Raw genomic sequence first — 16,596 nt, 5'->3', positions numbered from 1 at the left:
CACCTCATGCAGGGCTTTTTGTCTGTATGTGCACATAATATGTGGTTGTCAAAAATTAAATTAATATAAGGCTTTCTAAAATTATTAAGCACCTTTCTTATCATTTTTGTTTTTAACTCTCTTGCCAGGGTGCCACTTGGCATGTTGGGCACTGATGTGAGCCATCCCGTGCTCCCTGTCCCCAGGGAGGTGGCACGTGAAATACACACACACACACACACAAATTTCCTACTTTTATGCTGGGTTAATTACCAAAGACACCTGCTGTGGGCCAGTTTGTGGCATAAGCAGTGAAAGACCACTTGGCACAAAGGGAGAGAGGTGATGGTCACCCTTCTTGCCTGGCTGCAAAATTGTCCTTGCAGCTGGTGGAGGGCATTGAGGTTCCCCCAAACCCAAAAGGCCTTCTTCTGGTGGGCTGGGACAGTGCTGGGGGAGTCCGTGGTTTGGGGCAGAGGAGGGCTGTGGGTCGGGGGGCTACAGGAGCCACCGGACCACCTCAGTCCCCAGCCCAGAACCTATCAGCTCAAGCAAAGAGGCAGGAGAGGTGGTGGATGAGAAGATTATTTATTTTTCATAGATTTTTATAAAAAATAATTATCAAATACAAAAAAATAAAAATAGCAGCAGCCTCCGTTGTGAATAAAACCCTAAAGGGGACAAAAACCGCTCAGTGTCGCTATAGAAGAACAATATTTCGGTATGTAGAAGCTATTCAGCCATGAGAAGCACAGATCTCTACCAGCCAAGCCAGCACCTCCAGCCCTCCCATCCCTTCCTGCCCTTGGTGATCAGGGACAAGCCATGACCGAGACCAGGATTTTCATGCAAAAAGTGTACAATTTCAGCATCTAAACGCATAGGTGCCCAGGTAACGCTGACATCAGGCAGGTGACAAGATGCCAAGGCTTGAAATTCTCCCATCTCCCTCTGCGTGTCACCCTCATCCCGTGTACGTGTGGCCACCACAACCCCCTGGCCACCAGGTCCCCATGGTGTCCCCCACTCCTGCTGTGCCTGCGCCTGGGGGGCCCTGGGTGTCCCCTTCCCTGTGATGGAGCGGGATGGGACACCTGACATGCACCTTCCATGGGGCATCAGACTCACAGAGGGGCTTATTTTTCTTTTTCAATTTCCTTATTATTATTATTATTTGATTGAAAAGTTGCTTGAAGCCAAACAATTGCAGCTCTGCCAAACTGATGGTGCATTTGGGTGAAAAGATGGGGTGTTTTTGCTTGTGCTTGACAGGACCAGAAATGTCCAGAGGAGGTGGGTCCCAGCACCCCCTTGAGCATCCCTTCCTGGGCCAGGGCACGCAGCGAGGGCAGGACATGACGTGACCAGCTGCAGGTAATGGGAGCACTCAGGGCTTGGAGAAGGACATGGCATCTCCTGCCTGGGTGCTGGTGGGATGTCCAGGTGCCTCTGCCCCCTGCTCCTGTCCTCCAGCCAAATACAACTTTGGGAGATGCCTGACAAAAAATGCTGTGAGGAGGATGCTAGTAAAAGCCAAAGGATGCCTTGAAAATCCCTGGTCTCTCCACACCGTGTCACCCTCTCTCCATCGCTCCTGCACCAGACAAACCCTGGCTTGGAGCCTGACTCCACCGGCTCAGGCCAGGCACCGAGGATGCAGCTGAGCAGCCTTGGGCCTCCCAGCCTGAGCCTGGGGCTGCAGAGCCTCCTGGACACCGATGGGTTTCTGTGCTCCTGCTCTGGGGTCCCTTCTCAGCTCTCCTTCTTCTATTCCTTTTCTCTTTGCAGCACAAAACCATCGGTGACAGCCCCAGCTGGAGCTGGGCCCTTCCCAGCCCGCCACATTATGGGGCTGGCCCGGGCTCCCACACCAAGCTTCGGGGCAGGGGGCAAAATTTCTAGCTGGGCCTTTTCAGGGTGAGGAGAGAATCTGAAGATTTTCACTTGGTATCTACAGGAGGAAGAAACTCATTGACTGGATGTGCAGTGCAATGAACTGGGCCACAGAGATAGCAATAAGGAGAAGCTCAGCAGCAGATGATGCTCAAGGTGTCCTGACAGGTCATCTGGGTCCTGTCCCTCCCTGTTCTACAGGGCCTGGTCTCCCCCAAGAGCTGCTGACTGAAGCTTATGCTTGGAGATGTGGGGAAAGAAAAGAAGGGCCACTTCAGCTTCCTTCATCTCAGAGCATCACAGTTACTCCAGCTTGCCCGTCACATCCCTCATCTAGCTGGATCTCACCAGCTGTGGTGCGTCCAGGGCACAGCAACACTTCTCAACCTCAAAATCCTGTTCCAGGACCAGCAGCAGGCAAATCCCAAGGGCAAAACTTGCCTTTGGTGGATACCAAGAACACCTCGAGGCCCTGGCCTCCATGCCTCCCACCTGGGAGCTCTCTCCTGGCTTGGCTGGGATGTTTGGCTTCTCTCTCTGTCCTCCTTCCAGCTCCCTCTCAGCAAACGAGGGGGAATTCCCTGCTCTTCCCGCCCGGACCTGCCCTTTTCCCAATAGTTTGTACTTCACAGCAGCATGGGTGTGTGACAAAGGGTATCCTTTCTCAGCTTCATAAAGAGCAAAGAAAATATAATATATATTTTTATATATTATATATATATATGTATATATATATATAATTAAGTTTAAATATTTGCGGAGATCACAACTACCTCGACCTTGCTAAAAGAAGCCTGTACAGCAGAGGGAGGGGGGTGAATAGTGACAAAATCCAGAGCAAAGACAAACGCTCAGACGCTGGTCCAGGACACACGTCCATGGCAGCGTCTGGGCTCTTGGTGCTGGACCCTGCGCTGAGCCCCTCGGGCCAGACCCCGAAGTCCCGGGCAGGAGCCTGTGAGGCAGGGTGCGGTGATGGGGATGGGACCGCCCGGCCTCCTGTTCCACAGCCACCACCTGCTCCGTGGCTTCCACTGCCATCCTCCTGCCCGGCTTGTCCTCAGGCCTCCTGCCCCCGGCACCCTGCCACCACCCGTTGGTGCCCCTTCGCTCCTTGGGCGCTCGCCTGACCGACAGAGGTCCTCCACGGCCCCGCTACTGGTTCTCCTCCGCCGCCGGGTCACGGCACGTGCATTCGTCCTGGTCACAGTCAGCAGCAAATGGGATCACCTGGAGGGACACAAGGGAGAGGTAAGCCCAGGGCAAGCCTCCGCTTCGAGGACCCTGGCCTGCCAGCAGCCCCGCAGCTCCACCAACCCTCTCCACCTCAGTACGGACAGACTTTGGGCTGATGTTGGTGTGGTGGTGACTGCTGGGCTCTATGCCCACCAGAAAACAGCTCCACCATGGGGTGTCCCCAGCGGTAGCTGCGACCCATGGCTGAGGTTTGTTCTTAGCGTTTTTCTCTTCAGTAACTTGCATTTCAAATTCTGCCATCGGGGTCAGCTTGAGTCTCGTGCTCCAAAAGTCAAACCCTCGGGAGAACTGTCCCCTGGTGGGTGTTAACCATTTGGACTAGGTGAGGCACGTCTAGGTTTGGGTTTTACTTGACCCATGGTGGAAAGCCCCCTGTGTCCATGCCTGAGCCCGTGGTGCTGTCCTTCAGCCCACTGCTGGCTCTTCCCGGCTCAGCCACAGCACAGAGGTAGCACGGCCTCGTCTTTTGCTCTCCTTGGAGGAGCTCGTGCTGCTGGAGAGCTGGGACCTAGGGGGGTCATGAGCTGGGGCTGGGTCTCCTGAGAGCCATGGGACTGAATCCCCCTGCCTTCCACTGCAAACCCATCCTGTATTTTGGCCAGAAATGCAGATGTCTCAAACCCTTGAGAGCCATGCCTGGCTCCGAGATGTGATACCGGTACACAGGCTTCACTCATCACTTGGGTGTAAAGCCTTTTCTCTCCTATCTCAGCTGGATCTTCCCAGGATTTCATTTTTCCCTTTCTCTCTGTATGTGTGTGTGATGAAAGGAAAAATGATTCAAGCTCCACAACAAAGATGAGAAGATCCAAATTCACATATTTTTGCAGTGAGAAATTATCTCGTGCCCTATGGTTTGTTTTGCTGTTGGATATGTTTAGGAAGGATGGGCTGTGAGTACTGGATAGCGAGTTAGATGGGAGGGGTGGTTGTGGTGGGAGACAAAGAAGGGTCTGCACAACTCTTCCGCTGAGTTGCTCCTTCTGTGCTATTCCTCCTTCTTTCCCCCAAGTGCTGGGAGGGAAACACAGCCCACAGCAGATACCAAATGCCAAAGTCCCTTGAGATTGCTCTGTTATACAAGGTGACTTCTGACTCACCACGACTAGCACTATGATGGAAATCATTTATTTGGGATTTATTGCCCAAAATGAGAGGGAATCCTGTGAGCTTCAGCGGGAGCTGGGTTGAGCTCTCAGTCCCACTGGCGTGGGTCCAAACCTCACTGTAATCAGTGGAATTGATGTCTATCAGCTTCAGCTGGCTTTGGTTTAAAATCATGGGTTTGTTGATGGGAGAATTGCCTTGCAGGCCAGTTTCTGCAGCCAGGAAAGCCAAACAACATGGCTAGCAGTGACCACTTACTCCTAAATCCAGGCACTTACCTTCCTGGAGGACAGTGTGGAGGAGCAGCAGTCACCCCCGTCGTACTGGCAGTATGCCCGGTTGTTGATGGTGTCACACCAGCCATCTGCTTGGAAGGGCTAGAGAAAGGAGTCGTAGATGAAAGGGTTATTCAGAAGTGGAAGGTTGCCCCCAAAAGCAGAGATCCTTGGTCCTCAGCAAGGCCACCATGTGCCCCTGATGAGGCAGGGCCTTGTTCCAAGATGCACAGCCTAACCCCTAACCAAGGGTCACCAGAAGACGGTGTTCGTGGGGCAGCAGCTCTGGGATGGGCTTCCTCTGCCCAAGGGAATTGTGCCAGGAAACGAGAAGGTAAATCCACACTGCATGAGGGGGCAACAGACTGAGTGCCACAAGACCCCATCCCACTCAGCACCTCTCCACAGAGCCCAGCGCAGCCCACCTAGGAGTGGGTTCACCACCTCACCTACTCATCCACCTTCTAACACCATCCTCACGCAGTGCCCCCGTAATCCCGCTCTCTGCGTGCTCACTGCCAGGGCAGGGCTCAGTGAGAGGCTGTCCCAGCCCTTCCCTCCATCACCCCTCTTCCCAAAGAGCTTGGCTCTGAGGTTGAGCCTGGTGACCTGGCTTGGGCAGCTAAGAACAGAGAGGCTGTTATGAGGAGCAATGGAGCATCCCTTAGACTATGAGAGAGGTTTGGCAAGGTCAGGAGTCCCCCAGGAGCACCTGTGCCCAAGCCAAGCCAACACTGGCAAGTGCTGGTTGCAAGGACTAAACCTTTTCCAGAATGCTCCTGGTATGGCCCTACCCCAGGGGAATTGCCCCCAGATTCCTCTAGGCTCTCCAATGGAGGCTCTTGCCCAGTCCACAGCACACGGCTCTGCCAAACCTTGCCAGGTTGGACTGCACGGCTATTATCTGGTGTCTGGGTGGGAAGAAGAGAAGGGATCTTTGAGCACTAGCTCCCTGTAGGCAAAATCCAACTCTGGCTTGAGTGGAGAGGGCATCAGCCTACTGATGAGTCAGTGGGGGCCCCACCTGGCCCCCTGGGGGTAACGGTGCCCAGCTTGCCCTTGTGCAGCCCGGACAAATGCCCCATCATTAGCAACCTCCTGTGCTTTCAGCAGTAATGTGGAAACAGAAAGCTATTCCAAGAGAATAGCTTTCTGACCAGAAATATTAAATGGCACAAACAGCCATTCAGAAATCCACTTTATTTTCTTTCTTTTTTTTTTTTTTTGTTATGTTTAGTTACATGAGTCATCTGATCAGAGAAGAGAAACAAGCAACTGGAGCTGAGCAGCAGCCAAGTGGGGCTGCGAAACGAGGCCGTGCGACGGGTGCAGCCGAACTGCGTGCATGTGGAGCACTTGCAAAAAGCTGTCAGGAACGATCTGCAGCTGAGGTTTATTTATCGCAGATCCACATCAGCCCCGCCAAGCAACAACCCAATGTGCTAACAGAACGGAGAGGCCATTCATTAGCTGGGTGATTAGTAATGAAATAATTCTCCCGCTCTGCGCTGGTAGCTACTGGCCCAGCAACCGTGGCCATCCTCCAGGAGGACTGCTGTCATCAGAGAGGCTCCTGGTGGAAACCTGGCCATCCCGTTGCTCATGGAAGCAGCCGGCCCGTTTCACTGGGTCTGGAGGCCCCAGGTGACAACAGGGCTTAGGAGAACACACCCGACCCTGGCCTTTGGTGGCTACTCACCCACAGTGCTGCTAAACCACGTAGCAGGCTGCAGAGAAATGTCACTGCACCGGGGCCGCCTGCACCGACTGTGCTGAGGCCAGCACGGTGACAGTGTCACTGCTTCTGGTGCTTCACACCAGAGCCGAGCCCAAACCAGGAAACCAATGTGACTTTTTGTCAGCCCTAGGCTGGGGCCCAACACGGCCCCTCCGCTCCCCCCAGTGCAGGGAACAAGCACAGGGGTTATGGCAAGCTGCTGAGCCCGTCGGTGCTAGCGCTGCTGCAGCCATCCACAGCCCCTGGGGCTACCCCAGGCAGCTGGGTAGAGTTTTCTTTTCATGCCCCCAGCTGCTCATCCAAACCTCTTTCCAGCCCAGGAACCACTGCACCTGAGTTCCCAGGGGATGTGGGCGAGCAGCACAGCTGCCAGAAGATGCACGAAGCCCTGAAGCTGTGCCCTCTGCAAAGCTCGTCCTAAGCCCAGGCAGAGGGGGCTCTGCACGATGGCTCTCACCTCGTGCCTTGAAGAAGTCCCCAGCACTCCCAGCCCCTTGGGAAGCTAAGGAGGACTGCTGGCATTTCTCCCATGAGGAAACTGAGGAAGAGAGGCAGGGTGGTTGCTCGTTTTGGCCGGCTAAGCCCCACTTTGGTTCTCCATGGGGACATCCACCTCTGTTTGAAGCCCACAGGACCCCGGGGAGCGATTTCACCAGTGCAGTAGGGCACACACTCCTCGTCTCTTCCAAATAAACGCTCCGGTGGCTCTCAAAGGACGGTGAGCAAATGTGTCTGGGCCGAGATGCGGTGGGCTGGGGTGGCGATGCTGGGGCTGGCAGGTGCGGGGACGCAGGCTGGGGGCTGGCTGCTGGCGGGGACGCGCTCTGGATGCGATTTGCTTTCACGGCAGAGTTTTTCCTTGAGCTTTGCTCCATGTGTCATGACTCACTGGCAAAACAACACCTGCTGCTCCTGCAGTTTCCATCTAATTACTGCAGAGGATTGCCGGTCCCGGCTGCACAGGTCTGAAATGATTTCCAGATTGTGTCTTGTGTGCAAGGTGGGGGAGGACAGAGGCAGGGACAGGATGAGCAAGAAGAGGCTCTTGCTTTCTCCCTACACCTATTAGGGCTAATTGCCCCCCTCCCCTCAACCCGCCGGAGCCCGTACCCCACCCTAAACAAATACAGGCTCCTATGGCAACACTTGTTGGGGAAACTTAACAGCTCATGCTCCGAATTACATTGGAAAAACATATGAGGGGAAAATAAGAAATGACTAATTGGACCGGAGGCTCCAGAGAGCCAGCAGCATGGGTTGGGGACCGCCAGCCCTGCTCCTTGCAGCCCCGGGATGGGCTGGGACAGTCTCAGTTCTGACAGGGCTGCAGCAGATCAAGGTGAGCTACCAGGGACGGGCTGGTGAGGAGATGCTGCACCTCTCAGCAGGGGAGACACCACACATCCTGTCACTTTGCCCAGAAAGCCTCCAGCTGGTTTCAGTCTTTGCAAGCAGAAAGAGAAAACTATGGTGCTGCTGGATGCCTTTCATTTATGGGGGCACATCCGTGGGCTTTGGCTTTCCTCTGTCCATACTTGCATCAGTCTCATTGAGGTCTTGCAAGAGTCATGGGCAGTGCAACCAGCTACAAACAGGTGATGTGAGAGAGAGAATCACCTACAGACACCTGCAGCTTATCTTCGAGCCATGCAGCTCTGCAGGAAGCAATGCCAGCATGGGGTGAAGGGAGGTTGGAGCATGCCGGTGACTCCCAGAAGGACCTGTAAGTGTTTTAGGATGTGACAGGGAGCTGCTCGGCCAGGCTGCGTGCCACCATGAGCCGGGCTATATCATCCATCTTCCTTGTTCAGACAGGAGCATCGCCAGGACATGTGTTAGCACGTGGAGATCGGCATCTGGCACTGCAGGGCCCAGGCGATGCGCTGCCCTAATAAAAATAGTAACCACGCATCCAGTGTTTTGCTCACAGCTTTTTCCTCCATCCTGCAGAGCCCCCAGGGCTGGGGCTGAACTCACTGGCTCTGTCCCCACGTCTGGCTGATCCAAATCTGACAGTGCAGGGAGCCCCAGGGCCACCTCCTTGGCTCTTGCCCCAGTGTCACTGGTGAGGTGGACGGGGTCCAGATGCTTTCTTCAAACCACCTTATAAGTGAGTTGATTCACTGCAAAAGAGCCTGGAAGGGTGTGACAGGAATGGTGGTGAGCAAGACAGCTGGAGAGTCTGGGTTTGGGGAAGGCGGCGAAGCATGGCGGATAAACCACAGATGCCATCAGTACTGCACATACTTCGGTGCTGCGTCACGGGCGGTTGGTCAACAGTACGTCTCAGGAATGCAGGTTTTGCTCTGGTTGAGCAGACCTGAAGCCCCAGTACCTTGCTTTTGGCAATGACCCATTCCAGATGCTTCAGAGGAAGGTTGAAAAAATAAAGAAAAAAAAAAAGTGCAGCATACACCTGGCCAATTATGTACTGAACAGCTCTACTGCACTGCTGTGGAAAATGCTTGTGATTTCAGTCTGCCCCTAGCTAGAAAAAGCCCAGATCCCCATTTTTGGGGATTAATCCATCCTCAGTAAGCAAAATGTTTTCCCCCAGCTTCCAGGTCCTGGGCTTTGCAGCCATGGTGATCCCATCCAGTGAGGAAACACAGGTCCTCACGTCCTTCACTTTGGGCATCAGTATTTTGGGCTTTGATGTGGAAGGCCTCAGACAATGTACCTGCCGGGATGGCCACATGCCACCACACAGGTGCCTCTCTGGAAAGCTGTAGCTTTCAAAGCAGCCCCGGAGGAGCATCATTTTGGCACGGGGACCAGCCCTGGAAAAGCTGCTGATGCTCTCAGCCCCACACCTTGTGCATCAGCTTCATCGCTGCTGCTTCTGCTCTTGTGGCATGAGTGTCTGCCAGGGCTTGGGTGGGAAGACTGGAGAAGATCGAAGGGAGATGGTGCAACAAGGGAGACAGGGATGTGACTATGATAAGCCTCCACCAGGGAGTTGCTCCCCTCGGGGACAGCTGCAGATCTCACAGCACGTATGAGAAAGCTGCTGCACGGAGGAGGATGATGAGCACAAGGAGGCTGCACAAGACCTGGGCCACCACAGTCCCCAGGCAAGGTGCTTCAGAGAGCTCTGCTATTTCAGGATGTCTCTTGGAGGACATGAAGGGTGCCCTAGGCCTTGCTAAAGGATGGTTCACACAACCCTGCTGTGCATCCACCACCCCACAGTCTTTACTTGGGTCCCTAAAAATTCCCCTGTGGAAAAATCCCTGTCTCCATCCCTTCAGCATTGCTCCAAACCGCTGTTCCCTTACAGAAAACACAGGCTGCTTTCAGTCCCTCCAGCCACAGCCACAGCTAAAGGGATGCTCCAGCACAGTGTCCCCAGGACGCATCCCTTCCCTGCACACACTGACGCTGGTGGGGCAGAGAGCCCGGCAATTCTTGGCTCCCCTGGCTTGCCCAGGGAAGTTGACGGGGAATGCAGACTGTGGGAGGAAATGACAATGTTCATTGTTTGGATTAAATATTTTTCTTGGCCCTCTCTCTGTTGCAGTGTGTCTTTTATTTCATTATTTTTTCTCCCCCCTCCCCAACACCCCAAGCACGCTGACTTTCCCTCTCTCTTTCCTGAGGCTCTCCAGCACGCAAGGAGGAAATCAGCTCTGAAAAACACAGGGAGGGACAGAGAGGGAACAGAGCTGGCAACTGCTCAAAAGGTTTTTTTTTTTGGGATGCCTCACTGCTCTGGGCCACTTCAAACAGCAAGCAAGTGCTACCTGGCTGACTTCACCCAGGGAAAGAGAACTCTAGAGAGGAGAGATCGAGAAATTTGGCAAGAAGCACCTGGGACAAGTGGCTCGAGGAAGAGGAAAGAGAAATTCCTGCAGACCCAGCACTTGACCCGATATTTCTGCACTACCTAGTTTCTGTGCTGCTTTTGAACTGTCACAGCTGTCCCTTGGAGCCACGTGCCTACAGGATGGCTTGCTTGGAGAAGTCACAGACCTGCCCCAACACCTCTGACACTGCCAGAAAGCAAAACAGAGAAACACCAGTTGTTTCTGAGTTTGCTGGTGTCCCTGAGACATTCCTTATCAGCACAATGTGCAGGCTGCTTTCATCACCTTCTCAGGTCTTCAGGAAAATCTGCTCCAGTTCTGGCATCCTGCGGCCCACGCCTCATAAAGAAAACAGAGGCTGGCTGCTTGAGAAAGAGCACTCCATGTACTCGAAGGAATACTTGAAGGAAGAAGGGATGGGCTAAAAGGAGGCACCCTGCTGTCTGGTTTCAGCCTATGTGCCATCACTTGGACTGTGGTGCCCAAGGCAAGCAAGCAACTGCCCAGCTCCCAGTAGCCTTGGTAATTTGGAGGTGCTGCAGGCAAAGAGGATCCCGTGGACATTGGGTTTCCTGCAAACATCTAGGCCCAGGGATGTTTCTTCAGCTCTGACCCTTGCTCCTCAGAGAGCCTGCATCTCAGTAGACGGCAATCTGGAAAGGGCTCTGCACAGCCTGCGGGGGCAAGAGGGAAGGAGGGGATGGGAAGGTGGTGTAGGTATAGGTGAACACCACATGAGAGCAGATCTTTGCCTGAATAAAAGCATCTGGTCCATGATCTGGTCATGGTGGGTTCCCCTTATCCTTTCTACACCCTGATCTCAGTGCTCACAGCAGATGGGGGGAGGAAGCGCCCAGAAGAAGCAGAGAGCAGGCAAGGGGGAGGACAGGGAGATGCTGCATGGAGACAGTGCTCCTGGCAAGCCCGGGGCTTCCCGAGGTGGGTCCCCGCACGCAGGAAGCCTGGGCTTCCCCTGCCACGAGCACCAGCCTGCCGCCCTGCCCCAGCACCTCGCCTGCTGCCCAGCAGGGGATCTCCTGCCAAACTGTTCGTGCAAAATATGTTGCAGGATAGAACGGGTTATGGAAAACAAGCCCTGAAAACCACAAGGGCCTCCTGACCCACTTGTATCTGGTTTCTGCCAAGTTCTTGTTACAGATCTTAAACAGAAAGAAAAACAATGTACGAGGGATGAAGGAGCTGAAGGGGAATATTCGTGTTGGAAGAGCAGTTGGCTGGGCTACGCTTGGGGATGTTTGTTTATTATCCAATGCAACTCGCTGATTTTTATTTCAGCGGGTGCTTTCAGTGGCTTTCCACTCCTCTGTCTGCGCCCCTGGCTGCACGAAGGCACTGCAGAGAGAGGGGAGAGCAGGACAGGGGGCTCTGCAACCTGTCCCTTTCACCACGCTCCTGTGTGATTGCTTTGCTTCCCTCTGGTTGCTTTGTCTCTTAAGAAAATGTGATCTCTGTAATCACACTCCACATGCGTGCAGGGGACAAAGGTTCTCTCCTGCTCATACAGCCCTGCCTGGTCCTATTTGTATCTCTTTAAGCATCCTATGTCCTTGAATTTTTAAATCCCTTTCTGAACTTAAAGCTACTGCCCACCTTTGCAGCCTCACCTGCCAGCCAGGTTCAGAGTTCAGGGCTCACTGTGTACAAGATATTTTCTTTCACCTGTTTGAAACCCCCTTGCCAGCCTCTGGCAGCGCTCCCTAGTTCTGCGTCCATCTTACCCAGCACCTCTGTGACTTGGCAAACCTCCAGCAGCCTCCTGCTCTCCAAACTGGAGAGTCCCAGTCTTTTCAAGATGCCTAGCTGTGGCATCCCTTTAATCACTTTGATTGCTTCACTGCATGCTCTGGAGATGTGGAGGCCAACATGGCACACACTAACCAATATGTGAATGTACCAGAGCCTTGGGCAACTCACAGAGTCCTTTTTGGTCACCTAGACCACACGGGCTTGTAGGCTTTGGCAAGACCCTTGAGGGAACAGCAGTCACACAGCCTCTTGCTTGTTTACAAAAAAGAGCAGTAGGATCCTCTCCCCATTTTCAAAGCCAGGTGGCAGGCAGAGGAAGAGTGCAGACTGGATAAAAGAGTCACAAAGTACTCCCATGGGGATAGGAGATGAGACAGTGGTGATATGAGCAGGATGAGAGGGTGACTTTATATTCTGGCCCTGCTAAAATACCTGGTTGCTTCAGAGTCTCCTGGGAGAAGCTGGGTCACCTGCAGTCCTCGCTGCCCTAAGCACCAGGAGAGCAGAAGCGGGTCTCTCTCGGAGCACAGCATCCCACCAGCATCATGCTCCTGCCTGCTTTCCTGAGCTGAGCTTTGCCATGACATAAAATCAGAGTCCTGGGGGTCTGAGAACACAGGGGTCCCGTCGATGGTGAGGAGACCCCAGCAGGGTGCCACACCTCATCTCCCACCGCTTTAATGCAATGACCCTGATTTTAGATGAGACTTCCCAACATCCTTATTGCATGCATTCTCAAAGGGGTTAATTGCGGCTGACAAATGCTGGCCCCGGGCCACAGACATGCCAAGGGAGGGTTTTATGCATAGCGGTGAGGAGGGCCAAGGATCCTTCAGGGTCCTCAGCTACCTGTTGGGTCACGAACCGCGGTAACAGCTTGCAGCCAGAACCACGCTTTGATCCCTAACTCCTAATTGCCACTGCAATTACTCAGGAAAACCACGAAAGAGAGAACAGCTTAGCATTTTACGATCGTGATAACACGGTCGGCAGCACGCGCAAGGACAGCGAGACCTTGTCCTCGTGTGGTGAAGACCTGAGAAGGCCCCAGCGCGCCAGGCAGCCATCTTGTGGCCAAGCCTCCGGCCATGCCCCAGCCTCAGGCAGAGCCCCCCAGCCTTCCCCTCGGCTGTTCCCCAAAAGGGCACCTACCGCAATTAAAACTGCAATTAACCCTTTGCTGCCCTCACACAACGGTGGAACAGAGCTGAGGGTGAGGTCATAATGTCGTTGCAGGAGGTCTTGGCTGCCTGTGTCTGCTCGATCGCTGGGAGAGCAGCCCATGTGGCTCTGAGCAGGATGGTGGCGGTGGCGCCATCCTGTGAGTAACGCTGAGTAAACATGGTGATGATAAAATAAGCGAGCTTTTCCACTGGAACCGCAGTATGAAAAGAGAGGAGTCCCTACGGTGGGAGAAATAGGGGTGCAGAGCTGATGAGTAGCGTGGACTGGAAGATGCTCTCCTTTCAGAGATGTGGCAAATACTGGCCACCCTCACGCATGGACCGAGCACAGCACCAGGCTCCCGGTGGGGAGGAGAGCCTTCTCTCCTCCTCCACCCGGCCCCAAGCCCCCTCCCCTCTCCCCCTGGTGCTGCCATCTGTTTTTCTGCTGATGGCAGGGGATGAGATGTTCCGCTGGCCCTCGAGAGGTGAAGTGCACTCAGCGCTAACTCGTATTCCTGACGAGCTCCTGGAAGGCTTTGCATCCCCAACTACGTGCCTCCGCGCCGCAGGGATGGGGAACTTGGCAAGGTGCAGCGAGAGACCGGGAGGCAGATGGACGACCAGATTAATGGAAAGAGAAAGGAGGTGGGGAGAGGAGCGAGAGGGATGAGCAGGCAGGCTGGTCTCGCCGCCAGAGTTTGAGAGTGACGAGCATCACTCTGGTGCCGCTGCGCAGTGACTTGAAATTTCCAGCGGGAGACGGGTGAGGTGGGGCCGGGTGGGTTGAGGCTGGGCTTGGTGGCTGCTGCCATGCCCCAGCCTGAAGTGAGTCCTCCAGGGAGAGGCTGAACAGCAGGCAGGAGGCCTGCATTCCTCCCCGGTAGGGCTGCTTCCCTAGCTGAGGTGGCCAGATGAGAACGCTTCCTCACCCCACATGCTCTCTGCCGTCAGTGGAGAGACAATGACATCTCCGAGGGGTGACTTGGACCTGAGGGGACCTGGACAGGCCACTGGAACAGCAGTCGGCTGCTCAGTGGAGAGCAGAGGCTGGGTGAGGGATTGCAGGGAAATGAGGAGGAATCTGGGACTAGGGTGGCCTGCACAGCTGGCAGGTCAAAGCTGAACCATGGAAGACATAAGAGAAGCTAAAAAAGCAGAACATTTCTTGTGCAGGCAAATGAAGGAGACACAAAAATAAGGGATGGGGAGAGAGGTGTCATGCAGCAAAGCCAGATTAATGGGTTGTATTCCATCTCTACCCTACTCTTGCCATGTGATGTCCCCACATCCCACAAGAATTTGGCCCCCAAGTGAAATGACCTCCAAGATCTTCAGGGCTTTTGGTCACAAGGATGGAGGCAGGAGACGAAGGGCAGTGAGGCGATGTGGGTGCAAGTACAGATGAGATAGGAATGATGTTCAGGGCATTTCCCCCGGTCAAATGAGGGGACTGGTAACACCTCTCCCTAGTGCCAAATAGACACCAGAGAAATACTTTGAATGAGACAGTTTAGGTAATAGTTGTGCTTTGTGGCAATATAATGACTACTATAAAACCCATGTTAAAAATAAAATAAAATAAAATAAAATAAAATAAAATAATAAAATAAAATAAAATAAAATAAAATAAAATAAAATAAAATAAAATAAAATAAATAAAGTAAAATAAAATAAAATAAAAGTTGTCTAGCAAGACTTAATGACCTGCAAGATTGTGGAAGAAAACCCAATGAAAAGAGTAATCAAAGACATGAGAAGGGAGGAGGAGAACAGGGACGAGGCGACTGTGAGCTGTTTCTAAAAAGAAAGCACGAGGGCAAAAGAAACAATCTGAAGGATGAATCTTCATTAGTATTGCAGTGAGTGACTGTGACCTTAAAAATAGTCCTGGGCTGATGAAATTGCTAACAAGGAAGAAGACATTGTTCCACAGAGGAGGATCAGGTTATCTGACAAATAGTTAGATGACCTGGAGAACTAGGGAGAGAAACAGGATGACATTCGCTTGTGTAAAATTGAAGGGCAAGCTCTTATACTGATAGTAAAACATCTGCTGTTAGCTTCGAGCTCATCAGTTGGAAACAAAGGATGCAGAGAAAGATCTGGGTGTACTTGCTGACCTCAGGATCTCTCTGAGCTGCCAGACTGATGCAACTGCAGAAATGACAGCTATGTTCCTGGGTCCTATCAAACGAGAGATTTCCTGCACACAAAGGCTTTCTTGCAGGGCTTTGGTGAGATCTCAGCGGGAAGAGTATGTACTGCTTGGTCATTCCTGTTGAAAGAATAATTGAAAACAGAGAAGGTGTAGAAAAGTATACAATTGGAAAGATGAGAGTGGACTCTTTTTTTGCTCTTAGGACACTGCAAGATTTTGGCTTGCTTGTTATAGCTGTAGGCTATAACTGTTGTCTGGGATTGCTTTCTGAAAGTAAATGGGGATGACAAGCATCCAGGAACAGAAAGAGCTTGTGCTGGCCACAAGCATGTTTAGGTGGCTAACGAGAAGAGAGGAGAGACTTGGTGTAAGACAGAGACTTGGTGTGAGATTCATGTAGTTGGTCCCTCTCTCTCAAGCACACACAAACAGGCTGGCATTTTTCCATCATCCTTTATGGGACCTCCTGCTGAAGACACAGACCAAAGGTGAGGTGCAGAACCATCCTGCTTCAAAGACATTGCCGTAGAGCCAAGCTGAAAGGCATGCTATAGAAAGACACAGAGCTCCCAGGATACCGGATCCACCACCAAGCCATGGTACTCGACCATCCAACACCTCTCTAGCACACAGCAGCCTATTCCCCTAAGCTAGTAGCCCATGGGTTACAGGAGAGACACAGCACGACAATCAGTTTTGGGAAATAACTACTGCATGTCCTGTTGAGCACAACATTTCCTCCCTGGAGACGTGCCCCCTGCAGCACTGAGACCATCTGGTCACATGTGGTCGTATACGCTGCCCCTTCTCCTGTAGTTCAGCCGACAAAGAGCTGAGCTAGGCAGAATCAGTGAGCAAAACCGATCATTTGCATTGAAATGAATGCATCCAAAAAAGAAAAAAAAAAATCAGCAAAACCCAAAGCTATTTTTGGTGTGCAGACTTCATTTACATTTTCCTTTTTGGTAAAAATCCCAAATTTTCAGCATACAACATTCCAGATTCCCCCCCCCCCCCCTTTTTTTTTTTACCCTCAATCATAATAACAAATAGTGCTTGACAAAGACTGCCTATTTTTCATTTCCTCTGCGAACTGACTCCAGGCTGCCTATGATTTTCTCCTGCCTGGTAATTATTCAAAACGAAATGAGTGGCTAACCAATTTCTGCAAGGAATTCTTTGTCTGCAGATTCTTGGGGAGCGGTTTGTTTTGCACACACGACGTTGGAAATCCTCCTTGTTTTGGTTGGACGCGTGAGTCACACCGGGCTTTTCTGGACCCATATTACTCCAGAACTGCAGTTCTGGTTAAGGAAATATTCAGGCTTGGAGTCAGCGTGCACATTTTGGGGATACCCCTTGCCAGTGAAATCCTTTTGCTAGAATTTTCTTCCCGGGCTGGCCAAGAAGAGCGTGAGGAAGGAAGCGCGGTCTGAAGCCCTGGCCCCGC

General features: G+C 52.7%; 1 protein-coding gene and 1 long non-coding RNA gene across 2 annotated transcripts in view; one reads left to right on the top strand and one right to left on the bottom strand.

Annotated features, from left to right (window-relative positions):
- Positions 1–546: 546 nt before the first annotated feature.
- PAPPA2 (pappalysin 2) overlaps positions 547–16,596 on the bottom strand; it is a 74,366-nt gene continuing 58,316 nt past the window's right edge. Inside the window, exons 21-22 of the mRNA XM_068690598.1 lie at positions 4,515–4,613; positions 547–3,102 (exon numbers count right to left, since the gene is read on the bottom strand). Of these exons, the coding sequence (XP_068546699.1) occupies positions 3,028–3,102; positions 4,515–4,613 (174 nt within the window). The 3' untranslated portion in view covers positions 547–3,027. The remainder of the gene's footprint in view (positions 3,103–4,514; positions 4,614–16,596) is intronic.
- On the top strand, positions 4,227–11,712 carry LOC137860398 (uncharacterized). Its single transcript, XR_011098884.1, has 2 exons — positions 4,227–6,967; positions 9,858–11,712. It is a non-coding gene; the product is annotated as an uncharacterized lncRNA (long non-coding RNA).

Source organism: Anas acuta, chromosome 8, assembly GCF_963932015.1.
Source record: "Anas acuta chromosome 8, bAnaAcu1.1, whole genome shotgun sequence".
Classification (NCBI taxonomy): domain Eukaryota; kingdom Metazoa; phylum Chordata; class Aves; order Anseriformes; family Anatidae; genus Anas; species Anas acuta.
This window is presented reverse-complemented; position numbering and strand designations above follow the sequence as displayed.